Source organism: Miniopterus schreibersii (genome assembly GCF_964146895.1).
Source record: "Miniopterus schreibersii genome assembly, chromosome: X".
NCBI lineage: Eukaryota > Metazoa > Chordata > Mammalia > Chiroptera > Miniopteridae > Miniopterus > Miniopterus schreibersii.
Window position 1 is genome coordinate 58,388,147 of NC_138104.1, and position 25,522 is coordinate 58,413,668.

Sequence of the window (25,522 nt, forward strand, 5' to 3'; positions counted from 1 at the left end):
GAACTACCAGGAGCAAATTCTAATTTGGGAATTTATTAGCTGTCTAACTGGAGTCTCAGTTTTCTCATCTGCAAAGCAAGAATAATAATGTCTACTTTGTAACATCATTAAAAGGATTGTAAAAGCAATTTCAAGAGAATAACAAAGGTCCTGATGTGTAAGTGGGTTTTCCCTGAAGGTTCGTTCCCCTTTATCCAAAAGACACTGGGGAACTACTGAAAGCTTCTGAGCAGGTCATGTCCAGATTGTTGCTTTACCTTTAAGCCCCTCTGTGACACCCAGGCAAATGGCTGGCCAGCCTCGTCCATAACACCTCCAGTGACAAAAGATCAAATTTACTATCTCTGGAAGTAGGCCATTCCATTTGCAGACAGCTTTAATCATTAGCAATTTCTTCCTCGTGTTGAGCTGAGATCTGCCTTGGGTGACAGAACAAGTCTAATCCCTTTTCCACACGATAGACTGATGCAATTAACTTAGATAAGGAAAATGAGGAGGAGGAGGTATGGGGAGTTCATTTTGAACACCCTCCACTGGGAGGGCAGCCTCACACCCATGTCCAGCAAGTGGTTGCTATGCATGTCTGCAGTTCAGTAAAAAATTAGGGGCGTCATTTACACAATGGAAGGATTTGAAGTTGTGGAAATAAATGACATTGCCATTTAGGGGGCAGAGCTAATGAAAGGGATTGAGGAATGGTCAGCAAGGTAGGAAGAGAGCCTTTAAAGAAAAAAAGCAGGTAAGTCATGGAAACAAGTGTGGTGAAGAAGTCAGACTAAAGGCAGAAGTCAGACTCAGTCACTGAATTTGACGACTGAGGTCACCACTGCTCCTTGGAAGACTTGAGTATCTGCTCCTCCGGAGCTGCTTAGAACCACACCACCAAGCTGAAAAGCAAATGCACACTTCTCTTCCTACTGAAAGAGAGGTGATATGGATGGAGAGAGAGCAGCAGCAAGTATAGATGACTCCATTTCCCAACCTGCATGTTAAGACAGGTTTCTCCAAATAAGGCTCTCATGCTCCTTCTTATCTTTTGGGAAAACACTGCCTACTAAATCCATCCTGGAGATTAATCACAGTGAAGAACCCTATTTTCCTGTTTAATCCTGCACTTGCCCAACTTCCTGAACCACTGATTTTTCACACAATACTACATCAACCTCTCAAGGAACTAGTGTTTCCTAGCACAGAATTGGGCAAATGTGGGGAGCAGAAGAGAGACAAGACAGTAGTTTAAGGGACTACTGGTATGAAGGGAATTTTTTTCTTTTCTTTTTAAGAATGGATGAAAGTTGAATATGTTTACATGTGGAAGAAAGGGAGCCAAGTATAGAATGAAAGGCCCAAAACAGGCACGAAAGGAAATAGAGCAAGCCTGACTCCAGTAGAGGGGTTAGCTTAGCAAAGGACCTCAGGTCATTGCTTCAGCCAGGAAACATTATTTTTTAATTAAGTCTAGTGATCACAAATGTTCACTATTCTAAGCCATATTTGCTTTGCTCAGAGGATACAGATGTTATCAAGATAAGGATAAGGGTCAATTATGTAAACTGAATAAACTGCTTCACTAGAATCAGAGCGTGTCTCCACCCTCCTCCACAGAGGGAGGGGCGAGAGAAGGGGGTTCCAGGTCTTCCAGCTTGGTAGCTAACGCCCCACTGCCCCTGCCTAGGCAGGGCAAGCTCTAACACAGGATAGGCGGAGAGGGGAAATCTAAATATAAAGCTCTCCGAAGAAACTGTCTTGCCTAAAGAGTGTGTAGCTTCCCACACACTCTGTAGTGCCACATCTGTGGGGGCTGAAAGCATGGAACAGAACAATCCTGACCAAGTCACATAAGTATTATCCTTTAGCAGGGGGCCTCAGCACATTACTGATTCTCCCCATCAGTGCCCTAGTGTTAGGAGACCAAAAAGATCTCGGTGACTACTCTAGCCCTCCTCCTGCTCTCCTCCCTTCACAGCAGGAGGTGAGTACAGCACCTGTGAAGAAAGCTGCTCTCAAAACACAAGGAGTGGAGTTGAGGGCTTATTTTAGAAAAGAACCATGAAGCGGTTAGTGGGCTTCAGGCTCAAAGCTGGGCTCCCTCAGCCCCACTCCCGGCAGTAGGGTCAGGGACAAATGACCAACTGAAGAAAAAAAAAATCAAGCACCCTGAGAAGAACTGCAATTAGCCTTTCTGTCAGTTGGCTATCTTCACCTCAAACCCCAAGGACAGAGCAGTTGTCACGTTGCTGAGCAACTAGTATATGCAACCTCCCCTTCTACCCTCCCAGCCAGTATCAGAGGCCACTTGAAAAAGTTCAACCCAAGAGTTTGATACAACCCCACACGTAAGCATTAAATACCCAGGGAGGGAGGCAGCCAGCTCAGGGGAGTAATCCTACCACCTCTTTCTCTAAGGGTTTTAACCTTGGAGAGATACAACATACTTGCACCAACTATTGGAGTTTTGCCAAGAAGCCCAGGCCAGAAAAAGGAAACTATAATTCTACCAAGAGGCCACAGTGTTCATTTAGCAGTCCAACTCTCCAGGAGGTTTGTACTTTGACCTGACAAAGTATGACAATGTGCCTAGAGCGTCAGAAGCTCAACCTTGAACAATATCTTGGAATAATTTTCAGCAGCAATACTCGCAAAGCTGCATATCCACCCGCCCTTCCTGGGGAACGCATACCATCCTGTCGCATGTCCCATTCCCATGTCCCATTACTCAGATATAATGGACCAGTGCAGCAGGGAGCAAGCAAACACAATTTGTTTCTTTTTTAAAAAAGAATGCAACAACCTGTCAGTTCCTTGGTTTCTTAAAAGAGACCCTGTACCAGAACACAGTGGTAGTTGATATGCTTGGATACAAAGCCTGAGGCGTACTATGCATATGTGAAAGGGGGGGGGGTGCCAAGTTTTCTGCTCAAATCACAGATTGCAAGTACTTTGAACATTAGAGTGCTATTTGAATGCTGACTAGCAACAATCACCCAATAACCTTTTCTGACTGGAGCAAACTAAAATGTTCCCATACTGAGTCATTCATGAGCAAAAAGGAAGAAGCCAAGCCATCTCCTGACTGGCAGGAGATACTACTGACCAGAAAGTACACAACCTGAGCATAAAGTGCAAAGTATTATTGTAGTGCTGGGAGTACACACTCCCTACCCCACTAGGTAAACAAGGGCTGGGTTGGCACCGGCTCCCCTTGTGCAGCACAAGGCCTGCGGCTCGGAAGTGGGACTCACCTGACATACAAGGACCTCTTCTCACTTGTTCGGAGGGACCCAGACCCAGAGCTCATGCTGCTGTTCATCATTTGTTCTCGCAAGTCATGTATCTTCGACTCAAAGCGACTGTACTCTGTCAGGAAGACAAGGGAAAGGGCAAGGAAAGAATGAAGCCAAGGAGTGGCACTGAGCCTACATGTCAGTGGCCCCAGAGTCAGAGGACACTTGGCCTCAAAGCAGCCAGAGCCAGTCCAGTCAGTCTTTGCCTAGATAGGCAGAGTCTCTCTTCCAAGCACAGAAAAGGAGACTTCTCTCCACTCCCCACACTAATAGAAGGAAAGAACACACCTGAAAAGGGATTAACATTCCTACATATCAAATGAAAAGGCTTTTATCTGCCTTGAAATCTCAGAAATCCTTAAAAAAATAACTGGAAAGAGGTTCCAGTGGAGCCTTCATAAATCTTTAGAACAGGCACTAAGGCCCAAGGAGAGCAGATGGGAAAGGAGAATTTCCCAAAAAGAGGATTTCAGAGAACAGATGGCCCTGAGAGCAGGGTGGAGGGGCTGGATAGGACCCAAGGCCATTAGATGACTGTTAGGCAAAGAAGCCGATTTGTTTCTAGATGCCTTTTTTGAGGGGGGATATTTGAACCCTGTACCAAGGTTAAAACAAACGTCACAATCAGATAAGGAGATCACAAAGCTCTCCTGGGTTATTTCCCTTTTAACAAACAGGGTCTTTGGCTTCAGCATCAATTAAACATTAAAACAAATTCTCTCAAACCTAGAGGTCTGGTAATATCTTCCTCCCCCCAAATCGTCTAGTCAGTGGGACCATAAATGCAGGCCCAGCTTGGAGGCCCACTGACCCCATCACAACCACCTGGACCACCTTATCACTCACTCTGTAAAGGTGACTATAGGTTTATGCCAAATTTAAGAAAACCTGATTAGGAAAACTAACTCTAGTCATTATAACTTTATTATAAAAGGCTTTTTATAAGGCTGCTTTGCTGTGGCATTGTCCTAGTACATTTAAAATATGATAGTCATTTCACACACACACACAAACACACGCACATGCACACACACCACACACACACACAATTTCACAACACTTTTCAGGTCTATAATTGCCACATGAAATGAATATACTAAAGCACAGGCTGTGGAAATGGTAGAAAACAGGCATGCTTCATTATGACCAGCTGATTTTAAAGGAAGTCAAATTTTATTCTAGGGATTGAAGGTGGGGGAACTGCTTTAAAAAACAAACACATTTCCAGGGAAAATGAATTCCACAAAAGCATTTTCATGCACCATGGAGGGCTGGCAAGAAGTATCCCCATGTAGTCTGTATGACTGTACAGGCAGAAAACAAAACACCTGTTCCAACACCTGACACTCCCCTTCCCTCAGCAAAGCAACCTGACCTTCAGCTGGGTATAAAGGGAAATGCTAAAAAGCCTAAAGGGGAGGGAATGGGGTTCTAACTGATGGAAATAACCTCTTCTCAACAAAGTTTCTTTTTGTTTAGCTGGTACCAATGAAGCCAACTGGTTAGATTCATGTGCTCTTTCATTCATCATGCACTGATGTTATGGTGATTTATCCTCATTACCTACTCCTGTCCCTGAATTCCTACAGGAAGTAGTTAAGTCACTGACTCACCCATTAAACGTTGGGCAGAAAAAGAGAAACAGCAGCTGGACAATGTCCCTGTTCTGACAGTTACCTGGCAACACATCAATATCAATGAGGTGTCCCAATCTAAAGGTAGAGGGTGGTGACCGATCTGTCATAGAAGCACTCGACTGCCCAAGAGCGCAGCAGCAGGGCTGTCTACCTCTAGAGCTGGCCTGCGCACCAGCCCACCCCAGGGCTTGGCCCTCCACGCTGACCCTCTCTAGTCGGCTCCTTTCTGGCCTTCCTTCTCACACACAAACTAAGAGAGCAGGGTGAGGCAAAGAGATTTCTGACCAGGCAGCCCTTTCTTGGGGAAGAGAAGTAAAAGGCAGAAATAGGCATTGAACCCAGAAAAAATACACCCAATCTAACCTTAAGCCGTTTTCCCCCTCTCAACTTGTTTATATATTCCCTTCTTTGGAATTGACTTGCCTGCTGAACTCCAACTTAGCAGCAGGTCACAGCAGTTGCTTAGTAACTACGTTACTTAAAAAATCCTTTAAAAAAACAACCACCAAACCACCATTTCCTCAAAGCTCCTAATCCAAGGTTGATAATGCTGGGCCAGAGGGCCCACTTAAAATAGGCTACAGAAAGAGAACAAGGCTATTGCTTTAAGGAATTCACTTTCTGTTTTCTACATGCTACTAAGCTTTCAAGTCTATTAAATTGTGTTTTATTCATTTTTTCCCATTCAGATGATCCCCTTAGAGTTCCAGATGCTCATCAGGTTTCTGGCTTTTATTTGTACAGTTATCTAACGTCCACTAGGGCACAGAATAGCCTCTGAATAAATGATTGTTGGGTAAATCAGGAGCATATTAGAAAACAGTGCCCAAGTTGATGCTTTTGTTCTCAAACTAATAAACCTAATGGTTTATTTAACTGATGGCTGCCAGCTTCACTGAGGGTTTGGAAAGGTAGTTAAGAAGTATTCCCATTTACTTTCTTACCAAGGTTAATTGTTGGGAGCAATTGGGATATGTTTTTTAAACACCCTTCTGAGATGTTAATAACCCACAGGGGGCATCTGATTAACAGACTTTGTTTATATCAAAGAAAAAACGAATTCTAACATAAAAACTGTTTAGAATAGTCTTAAGATACATAGCACCTCATCTTAATATTTAGAGGCATTATTTTCCATGAACAGAAGCTTCACTTATAAATCATCTGAATTTGGCCCTGGCCAGGTGGCTCAACTAGTTGGAGTGGGGTACAGTACACCAAAAAGGTTGTGGGTTTGATCCCCAGTCAGGGCACGTATGAGAGGCAACTGATCCATGTTTCTCTCTCAAGTAGATGTTTCTCTCTCCCTTCCTCTCTCTCTAAAAATCACTTTTAAAAAAATAAGCCTTGGCCTGTTTGGCTCAGTGGTTAGAGCATCGGCCTGTGGACTGAAAGTTCCTGGGTTCGATTCCAACCAAGGGTAGGTACCTCCGTTGCAGGCTCGATCCCCGTCCCCAGTCGATGTTTCTCTCTCTCTCCCTTCCACTCTCTCTGAAAAGCAATGGGAAAAAACAACAACAACAAAAACATACCCTTGGGTGAGGATTAAAAAAAAATCATCTGAATTCTAAGGCCTCACAATTTTCCAAAGTCTCTCCTCCCCTTCCACTCATAACTAACAATGATATGAAAGTTACTGCCTATGAAGCCCCCCAGACCAGCCTCTAACCCAAAGGGCCCACTTCAAATATGCTACTTTAAAGAAATAACACTTACTACTAAAATCTCAAGTCTACTTAAACTGTGTTTTATTCATTTTTCCCATTCAGATGAACTCAACCATTTGTGACCCACAAAGATGCCCATCGTGAGTCATCGCATCCCTCGTTCTCTTTGCTAATCACAGAGAGTAATGAGAGGCACAGTCAGTTGTCATTCCCCCAAACACAGAGTTTCTCACTGACTACCTGGGCTGCCTCTGAAAGATCTTGGACTCCACCCCAGACACTGACTCACAACCTACTGAACAGACTCAGGAATCTGCATTTTTAGCAAGCATCAAGGTGATTCTTTTAAAAAATTGTATTAAATATGGTGATTCTGATACCCAATAAAGTTTGAAACTACTGGTCTTGGCTTACAAAATGGAGTTTTGTTTTGTTCAGGAAAAAGATAAGGTAAGTATCATGTGCAGTGTGTCTCATATGGAGGGTAGGGCAAGAGGGTTACCCTACCCTCTTTAAAAAAAAAAAAAAAAATCTGACAATTTGATAGCAAATCCCACAGGAAAGGAAAGTACTAAAGGGGCCTCTGTCCAATGTGCCTGCAAAGAAAGTTGATGAGTTTATAGTTTTTTTTGTTTTTTGTTGTTTTAAATATATCTTTATTGATTTCAGAGAGAGGAAAGGAGAGGGAGAGGGAGAAATAGAAACATCAATGATGAGAGTCATTGATGGGCCACCTCCTGCACGCCCCCAAATGGGGATTGAGCCCGCAACCCGGGCATGTGCCCTGACCGGGAATCAAACCCTGATCGCCTGGATCCTAGGCCAACGCTCAACCGCTGAGCCACACCTGGCTGGGCGAGTTTACAGTTTTTAATTATAAAAGTAGCACATGATTTTTACAAATCTTTAACTTTTTTCTTTAGAAACTCCTGTATCATTTCCCCATCCCACTACCTAGAAATAATGAGTTAGTATATTTAGTGTGCATCCTTCCAAACTTATTTCCATGTACAGTTGACCCTTCAATGACACAGGTTTGAATTGCTCAGGTCCACTTATACACAGATTATTTTCAATACATACTGTAAGTGTATTCTATCTTCCTTATGATTTCTTAATAACCTTTTCTCTAGTTTACTTTATTGTAAGAATACAGTATATAACAGATATAACATACAAAATATGTGTTCACTGACTGTTTATGTTATCAGTAATGCTATTAGTTAAGTTTATGTTATCAGTAAGGCTATTAGTTAAGTTTGGTGAGAGTCAAAAGTTATACATGGATTTTTGACTACACAGGGTCTAGCATCCTAACCCCCGCATTGTTCAAGGGTCAACCATATATATTGTTTCTATGCATACACTCACAACTAACAGATTCACATGTATCTACTTTTTTTATATTCTCTGGTATGTCATGGAAACCCATCCATATCAGTACATAGAGATCTACCTCATTCTTTTTAATAGCTGCGTAGTATTCCATATTATGGATAGACCATAATTTATTCAGTCATATCCGAACTGATGTACATTTAAATTGTTTACAGATTTTTAATATTACCATCAATGCTGCACTATATATTTCTATGAGTATTGCTATAGCATGGATTTCTAGAAGTGAAATGCAGGGTCAAATTATATTAAAAATATTTGATTGGCACTACCACATTGAACCCCAACATTCTGTAACCTTTATGACTATAAGTGAGGATAAACTGCTGTTCTAAAGCTTCCCGTAGCTTTTCTGTTTCTGAGGAAGTAGAGGCAGAATTTACCTTTGAGGACAGATTGATCTTTTGTTTGGGGAAAAACACATTAATGAGCCTTCTGGTTATGCCTAAGTCAAGATTGTATTCTGGGCCCTAGCTGGTTTGGCTCAGTGTTTAGAGCATTGGCCCATGGACTGAAGGGTCCCAGGTTCAATTCTGGCCAACGGCATGTACCTCAGTTGCAGGCTCAATCCTCATCCACAGTTGAGTCACATGCGGGAGGCAACCAATCGATATGTCTCTCTCACATTGATGTTTCTCTCTCTCTCCTTCCTTTCCACTCTCTCTGAAAAGCAATGGAAAAAATATCCTCGGGTGAGGATTAAAAATAATAATAAAAAGATTGTATTCTGGAATAGACAAAGAGGAAGAGCAGTCTCAAATGTTCACTCTGCATAATCACAGAAAAGGTGGTCCTTCTGTGTGTAGGTGGAGCTGCTGGTTCAAAGGGCTCTTCCTAACACCTAAGTGATACTCCATCTTCCTCCAGAAATATCTACCCCGATCAAGTATCTATAATAACTTAACAGCAGCTAAAGTATTTTACTTTAATATTTCCTTCTCCTAGTTATTTACTTAATAACTAAACTTTTTTATTATTATTATTGATTTCAGAGAAAGGAAGGGAAAGGGAGAGAGAGAAACATCAATGATGAGTCATTGAAACCCGGGCATGTGCCCTGACTGGGAATCGAACCAGGACCTCCTAGTTCATGGGTCGACGCTCAACCACTGAGCCACACTTTTAAAGATGGCTACAACCATCCTCCTGTCACTCCCAGCTTATGTATCTCATCTCTCATTACACAGATCCTCTTGTGAGCTAGCCTAGCTAGAACACTCGAACACAGCTTGTTCATTCCTAGCTATTATTTGCTTCTCCTAGAATTTTCTCCCCTTCCTGACACAAAACAACCTTTATGTCCTTCACAACCTTTCTTTTTCATCCTAGAAGTTTTAATCATTCATTTGTTTATTCAAACATTTACTGTGTGCCAGGCACTGTGAGAGCTGCTGGATACATAATGGTAATCAAAACAGTTCCTAGAAATTACAATCACGAAACAAACAACTTTAATTACAATTTTAATTACAATTGTGACAACTGTTATGAAGAAAATGCTAAGAGAGAGACTAACAGGGTGATCTAACCTACTGTGGGATAGGCAGATGAGGCAAGAAGGAGGTGTTAACAAAGGTTTCCCTGAGGAAGTGACATTTAAGCTGAGCCTTTAAGGATGAAGAGTTAGCTAGGGGAAGAGGGGTGGATAAAGCATTCCAGACAGAAGGAACAGCACACATGAGGGTACAAAATGTCTGGATCACAGGGAAGTGGGGGGATACTGACAGGAGATCAGACTAGGGAGACAGACAGGTATCAGATCATGCAAGGGCTTGTGGACTATAGTAAGGATTTTTTCTTTTATCCTAAAAGTAATGGAAAGAAGTCATTGAAAGATTGTAAGGAAATGAATGACATGTTCAGGGTGTGCGTGCGTGCGCGTACATTAATCACTATGGCTATTGTTGCCCAAATAAGTGTGGTGCCTTACATGTAAACTTAATTTTCTTGAAAGCAGAGAACCATGCTTTCTCTTTCTGTCTGGGCCCTACAGCCCCCAGTATAAGTAGCCCCTGCTTTTACAGCATCCAAACCAGCTAGCCCCCTAGCCTCTACTCAAGTATGTCCAATTTTGAGAAGTTCTCCATTGTTTAATTATTAGACAACACTATTCAAGAGAAAATTCTTGGGCTAAGGGCCATCTCTTTTGCCAGCTGATCTGAATTTTCATATCTAAAACATAAAACATGATCAATTCTTTTTCATAATAATATGATGGAATAGTTTAAAGAAGGTCAAAGAGCTAGGAAAGCCTGGAGCATGTTCCAAGACTACTGAATAAGACTGACTAGAAGGTAAAGTGTGAACAGGGGAAGGGGAGGTGGTGGAAGGTTGGGGGCCAGATTATAAGAGTTTGAGATACAGCTTTTCTTACTAAGCTATGGGAACCACTGAGTGTTTAAATAGGAAAGTGATACAGTTAGAACCAGGTTTGGGAGAAGATTATTCTGAGAATGTAATATAAAATGGAGTACAGAAATGAAGATAACAGAGACCAGGAACCTATTCTACTATAGATAATAACTTCAAATGCCTGACATAGTATGGGAGCAACTGAGAATAGAAAGAAGAAACAAGAATAAAAAAATATATTGGACCTAGGAATAAACCAAATTTTACACCTGACTGGATGTAGGGTGAAAAAGGCCCAAAAGCAACTTCTAAGGTTTTTCCTGGAAGACCAGGAAAAGGCAGGATAATATCAGCCATGATAGAGAATGGCCATCATGTATTCAAAATAAGTTAATTCTTCTGCAGGCTAAATATTGCTACTTCCTTAATCATTCTTCATCTAACATGGTTTCCAAATCCTCCATTACCTCTCCCTTTTAAAATCTAATGTCCAGCATTTGTGGTGATGTCATTTCCTTTACAAAACTATTAGCTCGTGGATGTGGTTTTTGTTTCCTTCTCAAAGTTAGCATGGCAACCTGCACCCCTGTTGAGTCAATTAACTTTTATTGAATGTGTTAACTTGCTATAAAGATCCTACAGGACAAACCTGGACACTGCAGTTCTCAAGTTCTGCTTCATCAGGAACTAAAGTAAGAAAAAATAATACAAAACTTTCTCCTTCCACCCACCCCCAAAATGCTAAAAACTGACCAACAAAAAACCACAAACCACTTCTGCAAAACACTGACATGTCGGAGGTTTCAAGATCTATTTAATAGCCTAATAAAGTATCAACAGGGCCTAAAACTACAATGTTCACTAATAAAAACTGGACACTTATCCAAGCCTCCAAATCCATCTCCCCTCTTAAACTTTGCTCTCAAAGCCATCTACCTTCTTAATGACAGAAAAACTGTCTCCTCAGAATTGAAAGTGACATTCGTCGTGAATTTGGCAAAGCTGAAAGGGACTCAGGTTCTCAATCCATAGAAAGTTTATTTGGTCCTATTTAATTATGGGTAGGAAAATGTAGAGACAGGAAACAAATGGTAGCAATAAAGGGTACTTATTCTGTGTGCAGTATAGATTACCAATGATTTGAATAAAGATATAAAAGGGAAATGCTACAAAATAAAGTGAAAGCCATGCCTATCAAATTTGGAAATAACAATGAAGCTGGGGAGACAACTGGATGACAGACTTCAGACACAGACTGTGACAGGGAGAAACAATGGGAAGACACAAATAAAAAACAAATAAAAAAAGAGAAATGTAATTTCCTGACCTTGAGTCCCCACACAGATACTGAGTAGGAAAGAAAGGCCTGAATAATTGCACGTGTCTTGGTTGGCTTAACTCAAAAGAAGTCAATAGCTGCCCAAAGGCTCATTTGTTCTCTTGGAAGTGCAGGTGTTCCAGTCTCAAACCCATACAGCCCTCATTTGCCATTGCTGAACTGCCCTGAGCTCAAAGGAATCACCCATTGTGAAAATGTATAGAACTCTAGTGGAAATGAAGGGACCTCATGAGAGAGTCACAGATTTTGATGAATGAGTTGTGTTTTAGGTTTCTATAGATCCCTTTGGACTGCAAACCCTCAGGATGTGTCTGAATTACAAGCATCTGTCTCAACAGTATAGCTCAGGTTTTCAAAAGAAATGGACGGAGATTAAAGAAAAATGAGTCCATCAAGAAGATACCTGACAGTGTAGAGATATGTATATGAATCGCCAAAAAGCACAACATTTCTAAAAATCACAAACTTGTCTCTATAAAAACAATATGAAGCTTATCACTTGGGTTCTTTTCTAATTATGGGGCCCACTATTTAAAGACTCTGACACCTTTAAAACTGGACACTTTCTCAGGTCCCTTCTAATTTTGACATAATTATGATTCTATGACCAAATCAATGAGATACATAAGGTATCAAACCTAGGACTACTTTAATTTTTTAATATGATCTAGAAGGGGGAAATCCTCAATCTGCAAATAACCCTAAGCTCCTTGGGTCAAAAAATACCAAATCAATGGGTATAAATTACAAAAATACATTTCTAAAGGCTATTTGAGAGAGCAGAAAAGTGACAAACAGGCCTCAATATAGACAAATACTGCTTGAAGAAAAACCATTTCAGCTCCACTTTTAGAACAATGCTCTTGGAACTCTGACTAACCCAGAACAGAAACCTCGGTGTCATTGTTCTGGCCCCTGCACTGTCACAATGTGCTTCCTCAGCCATACACACATAGCCTGGGTTACGGATAGCACCCTGATACTAGGAATGAAACAGAAAACAAGACATGCCAGATTAGCATGCCATAAAAGATTCCAGTTTATTCCTATTGACTGGATGTTTCTGTTCCCCAAACAGCTTAGTGAGGATGTAGGAAGAACTACTGGACAAAAGTACTATAGTATATAAAGGTTTCATTACACTCAGCCACCTGGTCTGAAATGAGTGGAATGAAAAATGCTTTGATCTGATATCAAACTAAGAAAAAGTTATCCACAGGACTTGCTATTGGTCCTTCTCACCTATTCTGGATCACCCAGTAGATCAGGGTAAAAGCCTCAAATAGGGCCTTTTCTCTACTTCAAAGGAATTTCATATAGCATACTCACATGCAAGATTAACAAAGCCTTTAGCACTTTTAACCCATGAGCCAAAGTATATGTAAGAACCACCCCAAGACAAAACACCTCATCCAGAAAACATGAGTATGAAGATAGAATTAAACCTTTCCCTGCTCTCAATGTAGTGGGTACTCTTGTTCCTAACAATCATTTCCATTTAACAGAGATGCTGCAATATAGTGACTGAAACAACATCTTATTATTAAGCTTGTTTACTTAAGTTAACATAACTAATTTCTGTGTTTTATCACATCAATTGCAAGTCTAGATTTAAATGTTCTTCACAGTAGTCACTCCAACAGGACCACAAATTCTTTAACAGTCTTTATTGGGGCATGAACTGAATCTGTTTTGAGTAAAGTTTCTGTGGAAGGAACCCAGAAAATGGGACCTAGAGAAAGAAAAGACTCTTCTTGTTATTTGTCCAAACACCTGTGGTCATTTTTCAGTAACTGATAAAATCCCAGAGTAAAATATTACAGAACAGAATAAAAAACACAAAAATCAAATTTTGTGTGTGTTTGTGCGTGTGTGTGAGATAAAGGTGGCACTTCAAAACAGTAGTAAAATGAATTACTTAATAAATGGTACTGAGGTGATTAAACATTTGGAGCAAAAATAAAGTAGTATCCTACCTTATATCATAAATAAACCTCAGGCAGGTAAAGCTTTTAAATGCAAAACAAAAACATTAAATAACTAGAATAAAACGAAGATAGGTATTTATTTGCTCCAAAAAAAGCAAACTAGCCTGGCCAGCATGGCTCAGCCGTTGAGCATCGACCCACGATCCAGGAGATCTCAGCTCAATTCCCTGTCAGGGCACTTGTTGGGGTTGCAGGTCGATCCCCAGTGGGGGGCACGCAGGAGGCAGCTGATCAATGACTCTCTCTTCATTGATGTTTCTATTTCTCTCTCTCCCCCTCTCCCTTCTTCTCTCTGAAATCAATAAAGATATATTTTTTAAAAATGGAATTACCTAGCCCTGGCCAGTTTGGCTCAGTGGTTAGAGCATCAGCCCTGGGTTTGATTCCCAGTCAAGGGCACATAACTGGGTTGCAGGCTCGATCCCTGGCCCCTGTTGGGGCCATTGCAGGAGGCAACCAACTGATGTGTCTCTCTCACACTGACGTTCCTCCCTCCCCCTCCCTCCCCCTCCCCCCCCCTTCCACTCTCTCTGAAAAGCAATGGGGGGAAAAATCCTCTGATAAGGATTAAAAAACAAAAGGAAATGCCCCGCCGGGCATGGCTCAGTGGTTGAGCATCAACCTATGATCCAGGAGATTGCGGTTCGATTCCCAGTCAGGGCACATGCCCAGGTTGCCAGTTCGATCCCCAGTGGGGGGCGTGCAGGAGGCAGCCAATCAATGACTCTCTCATCATTGATGTTTCTGTCTCTGTCTCTCCCTCTCCCTTCCTCTCTCTGAAATCAATAAAGACATATTTAAAAAAAGATGGAAATACCTAAATGTCCACCAATAAGGGAATAGTTACATGAATTATGGCACACACGATGCAATATTGTGTAACTATTAAAAACCATTTTAATCTTAGCATATGTTAAGTTAAAAAAGGATATAAAACTGTTTAAATACAATGATCCCAATCTTAAAAGAGATACATACATACATATTAATATGATAAGCTATAAAAGTTTGGTGGAAAATACACATGCACAGTGGTTATTTTTGGAGGTGATTACAGGAGATTTGAATTTTTTTTACTTTGTATTTTTCTGTATTTTCCAATTTTCTACAAATCTAAATGCAATACTTTTCTATCCAGGGAAAAATAAATACAATTTGAGGGGAGTAGGGAGGCAAAACGAACAAGACAGGCCCAAGGACAAAGCCAGGACACACATGCACTAGAAACTCCCCTCCACACTGCTCCTGGCTCATTCAGCATTTTCCTCTGGGACTAAGCATTCAACCAGTCACAGACAAATCCACTTAAATGCATTATCACTATTGTCACCTGGTCATCTGATCTAAGAGTGGACCAAAGAAGTCTTGCGTGCCTTAGTAGAATCTAAATATACCACATCTACCATATTTCCCTGATCTACCAGTCCAGTGACCCTGTCCATCAAGGCAATCTGGTCAGTCTGACATGGCTTGTTTGACCTTGGTGAACCAAAACCGGTTCCGGTGCTCACCACTTCTTTTTCTCAGTGTTTACAAACAACTCTTTTTTAAAAAATATATATCTTTATTGATTTCAGAGAGAGGATAGGAGAGGGAGAGAGAGATATAGAAACATCAATGATGAGTCATTGATTGGCTGCCCCCTGCACGCCCCTGACTGGGGATCGAGCCCGCAACCCGGGCATGTGCCCTGACCGGGAATCAAACTGCGATCACCTGGATCCTAGGTTGACGCTCAACCGCTGAGTCACGCCTCGCAGGCTACAAACAACTCTTAATAATATAGTCTGGATTTGCAAAATTCTCTTTATCCTTTTTGAAAATCTGAAAGACATGTATCCAGATCCCTAATGTACATACTTATATAAATTATGTTAATCTTCTACTATGTGTCTATTAAAATTTTTTATCATTTAATTTCATCAAGTAGAAAAATCCCCAAATCTCTAGGGCCTTTGCTCTTTTAAAATACCGAAATTCAGTGAAAAGTAAACAAAGGTCCGTTTCAAGAGAATAAAAGCCTTATTACAGGAAAAGAGAAGGCAAGACAAGACCCTTATTAAAGCAAAACTGTTATTCGCTCAAGATTGTGTGATTCAGTAACAGTCTAGGTACAAATAGGAACTTATAAACTGAATTCACAACTCACTTCCACTTATCTAACACAGAATTGTGGAAAAGAAGTCTAAAGCTTTAAACAAAGCAACAGTGTAAATATGAGAGTAAAGTTTTCAACAAGCAACATATTAAAAAGAAATCCCAAAAAGCTATAACTACATAAGAAAGAATTCATTCTCATTGTCATAGATTATTCTAATCATTCTACCCCATTAGGAGAACCAACGTTTTGCAGACACCAAAGCTCCTAGGATTTTGCCTCAAACCATCTAACGAGGACAAGAAGGCACCTGTCTAGCTAGGTTCAGAAATCTTTGTCAACTCTAGCTACCATGTCCTTGGGCTATATGGAAGATACACAAAAGGCCAGCCCGCCCACATACATGAAGTTCAGCCCCAGGAGGCAAAACTGGACAAAAGGTTAACAACTTTTTTCTCTTCTAAGTTTACAAAACAGGGTGGGCCCAAAGCAGTGCAGCCACTTTGGGAAAAAGTCTGGCAGCTCCTCGAAAATGTTACCTTATGACCCAGCAATTCCACGCCTAACTATATATACCCAAAAGAATTGAAAACATGTGACCACACAAAAACTTGCCCGAGAATGTTCATAGTAGCAGTATTCACAATAGTCAAAAGGTGAAAACAACCCAAAAGTCCATCAACAGATGGATAAACAGAATGTGGTATATCCATGGCATGGAGTATTATTCATTCTTAAAGATGAATGAAGTACTGACACATGCTACAAATGGATGAACCTTAAAAACATTATGCTAAAAGAAAGAAGCCAGATACAAAAAACCATATATTGTAGGATTCCAATTATATGAACCAGCCAGAAAAGGTAACTTTATAGAAACAGAAGATTAGTGGTTGCCTGGGGCTAGGGGAGGGGAGGGATTGGGTGGAAATGGGGAGTGACTGCTAACGGGACAGGGCTTCATTTATTTATTTTTTTAATTCTTATCTGAGGATATTTTTTCCATCACTTTTCAGAGTGGAAGGGGAGAGAGCAAGAGCGAGAGGGAGAGCAAGAGAGACAGAGACAGAGAGAGAGACAGACAGACATCGATTGGTTGCCTCCTGCGCGTGCCCTGACCAGGGTGGGGGCATCGAGCCTGCCACTGAGGTACATGCCCATGGCCAGAATCAAAGCAGGGATCCTTCAGTCCTCAGGCCAATGCTCTAGCCACTAAGCGAAACCAGCTAGGGCAGGACAGGGCTTCTCTTTAGAGTGAGAAAATTTTTCTAGAATTGATTGTGGTGACAGATGCACCACTCCAAACAATCTAAAAACCACTGAATTGTACACTTTAAATGGGTGAGTTGTAAGGTATGTGAATAAGCTCTTTTTTAAAAACAAAAAAAGTGAGCCTTATCATTTTTATCAGGTGAGCATTTCTAGCTAAAGTTATCTACACCCAATCTTTAAACCCCTCCAGCACAGTGCTAACAGTAAAACTTAGTCCATTATCCTCTTCGTTCCCTCTAATCACCTGAGTAATAACATAGTTGGCTTGCTCTGGTCTCAAGTCAATTTGGAAACTGAGAATCAAATCAGAGGACCAAGCAAAGCAAAACTGAATGACAAACAATAAGCACATAAAAAGATGCTTAACATCTTAGCCATCAGGGAAATGCAAGTGAAACCACAATGAGATATCACTTCTCACCCACCAGGACGGCTACAAGAAAAAATACTGGCATTGACAAGGGTTGGGGAGGACGTGAACAAACTGGAACCCTCACACTGCTGGTGGGAATGTGAAATGGTGCAGCCGCTATGGAAAGCTGCCTAGCCATTCCTCAAGAGTTTAAATATAGAGTTGCCATATGATCCAGTAGGTATATATACCCAGAAATTTGCATACAGATGTTCATAAGGAGCATTATTCATAATAGCTAAAAAGTGGCAAAAATGCAAATGCCCATCAACTGATGATGGATAGACAAAATGTGATATATCCCTATAATAGAATATTATTCAGCTATAAAAATAAATGAAGTATTAATCCATGCTACAACATGGATGAAGCTTGAAAACACTATGTTAAGTGAAAGTAGTCAATCACAAACACTATACAGGGTGGGGCAAAAGTAGTTTTACAGTTGTTTGTATAGAAAATAATACAATAATTAATAAATAATAATACAAGAATAAACTATGTTTTGCGTACTCAGAACTATAAGCCCACCCCTGTATATTATACAAAATGTCCAGAATAGGCAAATCCATAGAGAGAGGAAATAGATTAGTGGTTGCTTAGTGCCAAGGGGGATGGGAGGGTGACACTTAAATGGTGCAGTTTTTTCTAGGGTGGTGAAAATGTTCTAAAATTGATTGTGGTGACAGTTGCACAATTCTGTGAACATTCTAAATACCACTGAAGTGCACCCTTAATGAGTGGCTTGTAGGGTCATAACAAATGAATGACAAATACAACTCCATTTCACTTGAAGAAATTAGAAATGCCTACTGACTGCATTAATATTCTTAAGCCTCCATACATTTGCCATTAAGTCAAGCAAACCAACTCTCATTTTTTGGCTCCTTCTGGGTTTCACCCCACAATATTATTCCGTAGTAGTCTTCCTAAGTCCACTTTCCTTTTGAAGGAGAGGGGGTCTCCCTCAGGCTTCCAGTAGCCCCTCTACCTCCAGGTCACTTCTCCTCCTTTGGTGCAGGAGTTTGTGGCCATCAAGACTAAAACACTGACATTTGGGAGTTGGTTTTAGCCCATTTTGGCTAACAGCTTCTGGCACCTGAAGAGTCTCAAAGCAGTATCTTTTGCTATGTACAGATGTATTTGAGTAGAGAGAGGGGAAGGCTCATAGCTCTCTGCTATGGTGGGTGGTAGTTGTGACCTAGTGGCAAAAGCCCTGGACCCGAAGTTCTCAGTAAATACGACTTGAAATTTCGATTCTGCCCCTTACTGACTGTGTGACCTTGAGAAAGTCTCTCAACCTCTCTGAGCTTCATTTTCCTCATCTGAAAATGGGGATAATACCACCTATCCCACAGGGATATCCCGAAATGCTTACAAAGCCGTCTGGAACATAGAGATACTCAATAATTCAATTCAACAAAGCACGTGCCATGTTCTGGACTAGGTGCTCAGGTCATGGATAAATACAACACCAGCTGCCTTCAAATTGTTCAGTATAGAAACGCTGTTAACAGGCATTCGTTTTCTTCCTTCCCTACATTAGCCTTCTTTTAGGATGGCAACAGTCTGTTCAAGACTTTATTCTTTGCCTTTATAAACTTTCATCTCTGTGCTCCCAACAGAGATCTCACTGATAGGGTAGCAGCTATGTTTACATCTTTCATTCTAAAACACGGGGAGATGGACATGTTATGGGGGAAATACCCCTTTTACATTTTCAAGATATTATGAACGCTGATCCTTAACTCTTCCAGGCCTTACCTGAAGATGTTTCCATGGTGAGAGTGTGCTTATTCAGCACTTTAAAATAAGTACATGTGGAAAACTCTCATTCTCTTACTCCCTGTACCCCCAGCCTTTCTGGATTTACATTCCGGCTGAAAAGACTGGTCACAAAAGATCAGTTCCCAGTTTAGCTACCTTAGTGACCAATTTCTGGCTCACCTCCTGATTTGGGGTTCAGGTTCTACTCTATAAACAAAAGGGCTTTCCAGAAAAACACTAGCTCAGTTTATAAACAGAGGCTAACACAAAGTAACTAGAGGGGAAAACGTAGGGCATAGTTTCTAAATCAAAGTCTTTTAACATGAAGCCCACCCTTCCCTTGGAGGAGCAATTCAACAAGTCACAGAAAAATATTTTTCATTTTAGAATAGATTGGAAAAGAGCCTTTGCCAAGAGCCAGTTGTTTAAATTTTCAATTTGAATTTTAAGCAGGATTATACATGCCCAAGAACATCATGCTATTTTTAGCTAATAGGTAGGATTGCTGTGTCCACAACAGTTTGGAGCAATCAGGAGTGAAAGTATTAAACAGCATCTCTCACTGTGGTACCTTTGTCACTTAGTACTTCTACTTCTATTTTAATATTTTCCAAAGCTCCATCATAAAAATACTTGTAAAGCACCCATGCTAAGCACAGTACAAAGTTCAAATAGATAGCCACAGTTTCTATCTTCATTATGGGTTTAACCCACATTAAGCAAACCAAATATATGAAAAAATCTCAAGGTTAAAGCATTCCCACCAAGCTGCCATCTAGCCCCTAAAAATTCACCCTTCCAAAAATTGCACCCTCTCTATGTATTAAATGGAGAGGGCTAGTGAAAATGTTCTAAAATTAACTGTGACCACGGATGCACAATTCTGTGAATGCACTAAAAGCCACTGAGTTGTATGCCTAAATGGGTGAATTTTATGGCATATGTATTATATCTCAATTAAGCCATTTAAAAAGAGAAGAATTGTTCTTACTCTGTTCTAACTGTCAAAGCTATTTTTCAAAGCTCTCATGTTAAAGGGCATCTAGCTAAAGGCTGCACTGATTTGGCAATGCCGCCTCTGTGGCCCTGATGGAGATCACTCTAATCTTCCCTTGCACATACATCTTTCTTTCCCTCACTCTCTTTCACTAGTCTCTCTTTCTCCAGTTCCTTTCCAGTTGTTCCTCTGTTCTAACTAGGTCTTAGATCTCTCAGGTATCCCCAAGCACAACTGGTCCCAATTGGTGGACCCCAGGATTAAATCGATTGCTGACCCTTGGCAACTTTCCCTTCATGACCTTAGGCAAGTCAGGTCCTTTTTCTCCTGTAATCTCTGGTTTGCACAATGAGGGGGTTGGACTACATAATCCTTTCCAGCTTCCACATTCCATGTAAATAATTTTTTTTAAAAAAGAACACTTACTTGGCCAATAACATGCAGTCTCTGCCATTTTAGCTAACAGACATACATTCATTTTGTAAATGCTCATTTGATGTAATCTTCCAAAGAACAATAATACATTTATAAAACGATCAACATGGAGTCCATATTTTAAAAACTATCACTTTATCAAAGAAAATTCAGAGCCCAACACGGAATGCTTGATAGTCCCTCTGGACCTGTTTCCAAGGGTCCATTTTTGAATGAGAAAAAAACGAACACCCCAACTTTTGCATGTTGGGAATCTGCTGAATTTACCAAACCAAAGAAAGAAGAAATATTGGGGTAGCAGAGCTTTAACAGTAGTGGCTCAACTAAATCCTGAGAGAAGAAAGGCTTTGTGGAGCAAGTAGTAGAGAGACCTAACATAAGACAGCACCTCAACATACTTTATACACTCTCAGAAATAGCATTAGAGAGCAATGAACACTGCAGGAATCCTTTTACCCTGGACAACTTGTAGCTCTGTATGAAAACCAGTTACATTCCCCCAACAAAATTCACAAAAATATGTAGTTACCAGTTTCCAACATCCTACCACCAGACAAATTCACAGTATTGTTTCCATGTGCCCAACATCAGAGAGCAAAACCGAAAGAAACAATTCAATTTCTCCTACACACACACACACACACACACACACACACACACACACACACATATGCAAGAGAAACCATTTTCTTTGCAGAATCTACATTATCAAAGTTGTGGGCATGAAATGGATAAATACTGGTTGCTAATAAAAATCAGATGGTTAGCTCTAAGAAGCCAACATCAAACACAGAAATCATAAAAACAATAACTCTAAGGTGTGTTTCTTGTCTTTAAGCTGAACACCAAACATGGAGAGGAATGACTCAGAGTATCCATCTGCATCTCTCTTTCCCATTACCTCAGACCAACCAGCTCTCCTGTTAGTTACCTCCCTACACTACTGTCCGGATCAAAAAAGGCTAGTGCAGAAGGTGGCAGGACCCTCTCTTCTTTCCATTCAGGCTCTTGGCTGGAACCAGAGTGGGGGGAGGGTGGAAAGGACAAAGGTAGGCGCTTTAGATCCCTTACGGCTTGGCGACAGGGCTCCCAGCCTCTCCCTTTCTCATCACGGAACCGGCGCACCTGCCTAGGAGAGGTCCCTTCCTCCAGTAACTGGCCCATGGAGCCTAGGTGTTCAAAGAGCCCGAGCGCTGTAGCCCTAAGGGACAAAGACCAAGACCGGGCTAACAAAGAGGAGGGGGAGGCTAAAGAAGTTGGTGCAAACAAAAGCGGGTGGGGGGGGGGACTGAAAAGGCCAAGCCCATCTCGGGTGCTCGCAGAGGTAGTCGGGTTTGTTGCATTCAAGAGTGTGGGGGAGGAGCGCTTTAGAAAATTCCTCTGAGGTTAAGGATTAGGGAGCTGCTATGGGAGGGCCGAGGCCCTGGGGCGCGAAGGGGGCAGAGCTGGTGGGCTGGGAGAGGTGATGGCAAAGAGATGCCGCAGACGGGGCCCAGGGACTGGAGAGGGACCCCCAGGAGGGGATCCAAGCTGTGCCTGTAGGGGCTGGGGGAGAGCGCAGAGTGGGGGCGCAGTGTTGGAAAAGAGAATCTGAGAACAGAACCGTAGAGAGGCTCAGGCGGACAGAGAGGGGGCCTGACCCCTCGTCCGCCCCACCTCACCTGGCGCGGGTCCGAGTCCAGGTCTAATGAGGAGAAAGCGCCAGCTCCGGCCGCCCCTCCGTCCCGCGCGGGAGACCACGGACACAAAGCGGGGCGCGCTGGAGGAGGGGAGGAGGGAGGAGGGGGGAGGGGGACGGCAGGGAGGAGGAGGAGACGCCTGAGGCGCGCGAGGGGGGGCAAGGATGGGCGCCCGCCGCTTGGGTCAGGGGGAGGGGCGTAGGGCTGGAAGCCACGCTTGGCCAGCCAATGGCCACCCCGCCGGCCGGCTGGCTCAGGCGCGCCGGCCTGCAGCTCACCTCGGCACCTGGGCCTCCGCTGCTCCCAGCCAATCAAAGGCCTTCATTTGCATAACCGGCCCCACCCTCTAGCCCCAGCCAGAAGACTGCTCACGGAGAACACAAAGGCGGCCCCTAGTAGGAGGAGGGGGTCCACTTCCGACTCCCTACTCCGTGGGTTTGGCATCACCTTTTCGGCGCGTTTATGGGTTTTTCATGATAACCCTGATATGGGGAGGGAAATGGTAGGGGGTCATAGAGCTTTGGCCCAAGATGTCTTAAGACGTCGGATCTCTTCTCTCTGAGGTCCTTCTAACCAAGCTATCCTCCAGTTCCAAGGCGTCTTCGCCTCTGAACCCTGCGCGCCCCGTTCCTCCCCCTCCCTTTTTTCCAGCCGCCCCAATCTCTGTGCTTCCTCCTGTATGCTGCTTCCCACTACTGGCCGCCTGCTGTACTGCAGCCCTGATCTGCAAGCTCTGAGCACAGCCTTGATAGATGCTCCTGACTTGCCCAAACCTACCCCTGTCCAGAAGGAAACCGAGAGAGTAAGCCGTTACTGCACTAGGGTAGAAAAGACCTGGTCTAGTGGCTTTGATACCTATGATGGCAAAAAGCCGACACTTAGCACAAGTGTATACTCCTCAAATTATCTTGCCCCGCCTCCCTTCTCCTACCTTCAGGTCTGTACTGGGCCACAATGGTGACTGACTGGCCAGCCCGTTTCAGAGCAGCTGCAGCCTGCTCATGGGTTGCATTCCTCAGGTTGACACCATTCACCTGTTGAAATAGAGGAGCTATGAGCCACCCTAAAAGCAAGAAAGGGAGTCCTCTGTCATAGCAGTTAGGAAAGGGAGATGGGTAGCCCATCCCTAAGCCTACTCAGACGCCTTTTTCAATATCCCATCCTTGCCCCTAAGATAAGACCTAAAGGATATGGCATCTCTAGCGTAGTAATTATCTTTATGGGTCAAATGTCAACCAGGGTTAAGATAAAAAAGACATTGATTTCCTCCTCAAGGATAAGTCTCGTCTCCATCCCTGTCCCTCACTAAGGACATCCATAAAGAAAATATAAGTTTTCTTCAGCTCTTAGCCCTTCTCCCATCTCAAGAAGCATTCCTTAGAGAAAGCAGGATCTCCTCTCCTCACTTTTTAGACTGGCACAGCTCCCATCCTCCCACCTCGCCTTTGTCTCCTCACCGATAAGATCCGGTCTCCCCTGCGCAGCTCTCCACTCAGGTCAGCTGGGCCTCCCGCCAGGATGAAGGAGACAAAAATGCCTTCTCCATCCTCTCCTCCCACGATGTTGAAGCCCAGGCCTGTGGAGCCCTTGTGCAGGATGATCTTGCGAGGCTCTCTGGTGGAAAAGCAGTAGAAGGGTCAGGACAAGGTAGATATTAACTGGTGTCTCTATGAGAGCCAGCCTGGAACAAGTCCCACATCACTGCAGAAGGACTTGGGTCCCTGTTCCTCCCTTTCTCTCCTGGAACCTGCTTGGCTGCTGTTTTCTGCTAGGTGCCAAGTTTCAGTTCCTCTTCCCTCCCTTATTCCTGAGGGCCTGGAGTCAGCTCCCCAGTGGACAGTCCCCTACTCTCTCAGGTCATCAAAGACCTAGCCTGGACTGTGAAGACCATAGTTCAGAGACCACTCACTGGTCCTCTTCCTCCCCAGATTCTCCTATCCTACCAGCTGGTGTGATGGAGCCCAGGCCACAGAAGGGGAGCCGGTTAGGGGCAGTGGAATCACCCTGGAGTTGATTGCACTCTCCATCCACAAAACGTGCATACTTACTTTCCACATGCCCCTCTGCTGTCTCAAAATTCCACCCCCCACTATGACCTTCCCCAACAATAGATGTAGTCACCAACTACTATACACCCTTGCTAGGTGATGTGGGAGACAGAGATAAAGAACTCCCAGGTCCCCCAAAGGGGTGTAGGAGCCTAACTGAAGAAAGGGAACAAATACATGAAAACCTGGACTACCACTAACCACGTGTAAAAATTCCTCAATAAATGGTCACAGTGTCATCAGGTGAGGGCAAAAGCCACTCGGGTATATCCATACACCCGGACTCCCAGCACACTTTCCTGGCCTACCACCTTCACTTGAAGCATCTTTCATCAGAGGAGCCCCAAGTCCAAGACTCCTTTTTTGTTCCAGGTCTGGCCCGAGGCTTCCTCCCTGAGTCCCGGATGCTCTTGCTCGAAGCCCTCCTTTCCTCCTACCTGGCGTCCCCTCCAGGTCGTAGGGAGCGGAGCGGCCAGGCCCACCTCTGCGAAGCCCTCCTCCAGGCTGAGGCCGAGGCCGAGGCCGAGCCCAAGCCCTGGGCCAAGCCCGAGCCCGAGAACTTGCGCGCCCTCTCCATGGCCCCTGCGGCTCTCCCCCACACCCCGTCCGCCTATACTTTCAGGCCCCACTGCAGCCAACCCAGCAGCCTACCAGACCCCACCCCACGGCAAACCTGTCCCCCGGAACCCAAGCCTGCTCAACCAGTTCCACCGAGGCCGCCGCCAGAGTGGGGCGGAGCTGCTCCCTATGAAGCCACCAGGCCGGCCAGCCTCCCTGAATCCTCCCAACCCCACTGGCTGTAAGGCTTTCTTCTCTGATTCGGAATGATTGCAGCAGAGGGGGCGGCTACTGTCTCGGGGCAGGAACCCCCGCAGCCTCCACCTCCTCAGCCCCCAAAATACTCCACCCCACCCTTTCTCCGCACTTCGGCTCCCGGCCACACACTTGGCACTCCCCCTGATGGTAGAACTTGTCCCTGCATCCTCTTCTGTCCCTTCCTAGAGCCCCAAGGGCAGAGAGAGGGCCTCAGACCCCAAAGATGGGAGAGATGAGGGCCTTGTCCTCTTCTTTGCCGTACTACACTAAGCCTGTGGCCAGCCAGAAACGGGTTCCTCTCCTCCCCACCCCTACATAGGGGGTGGGGGTCTC

The 25,522-nt window shown here is 43.4% G+C and overlaps 1 protein-coding gene across 10 annotated transcripts in view; it reads right to left on the reverse strand.

The window, feature by feature from the left end:
• DLG3 (discs large MAGUK scaffold protein 3) overlaps window positions 1-25,522 on the reverse strand; it is a gene marked incomplete at its 5' end in the record, with an annotated part of 52,613 nt that overhangs the window by 20,816 nt on the left and 6,275 nt on the right. For 6 of the 10 annotated variants that reach the window (XM_081125214.1, XM_081125212.1, XM_081125210.1 and 3 more), the window contains 3 exons: window positions 3,243-3,357; window positions 23,257-23,359; window positions 23,783-23,939. In XM_081125214.1, coding sequence (XP_080981340.1) covers window positions 3,243-3,357; window positions 23,257-23,359; window positions 23,783-23,939 — 375 coding nt within the window. Of the gene's footprint in view, window positions 1-3,242; window positions 3,358-21,717; window positions 21,801-22,307; window positions 22,424-23,256; window positions 23,360-23,782; window positions 23,940-24,810; window positions 25,236-25,522 lie in introns of those variants that run through there. The other 4 variants (XM_081125215.1, XM_081125217.1, XM_081125209.1 and 1 more) reach the window with 4 other exon arrangements.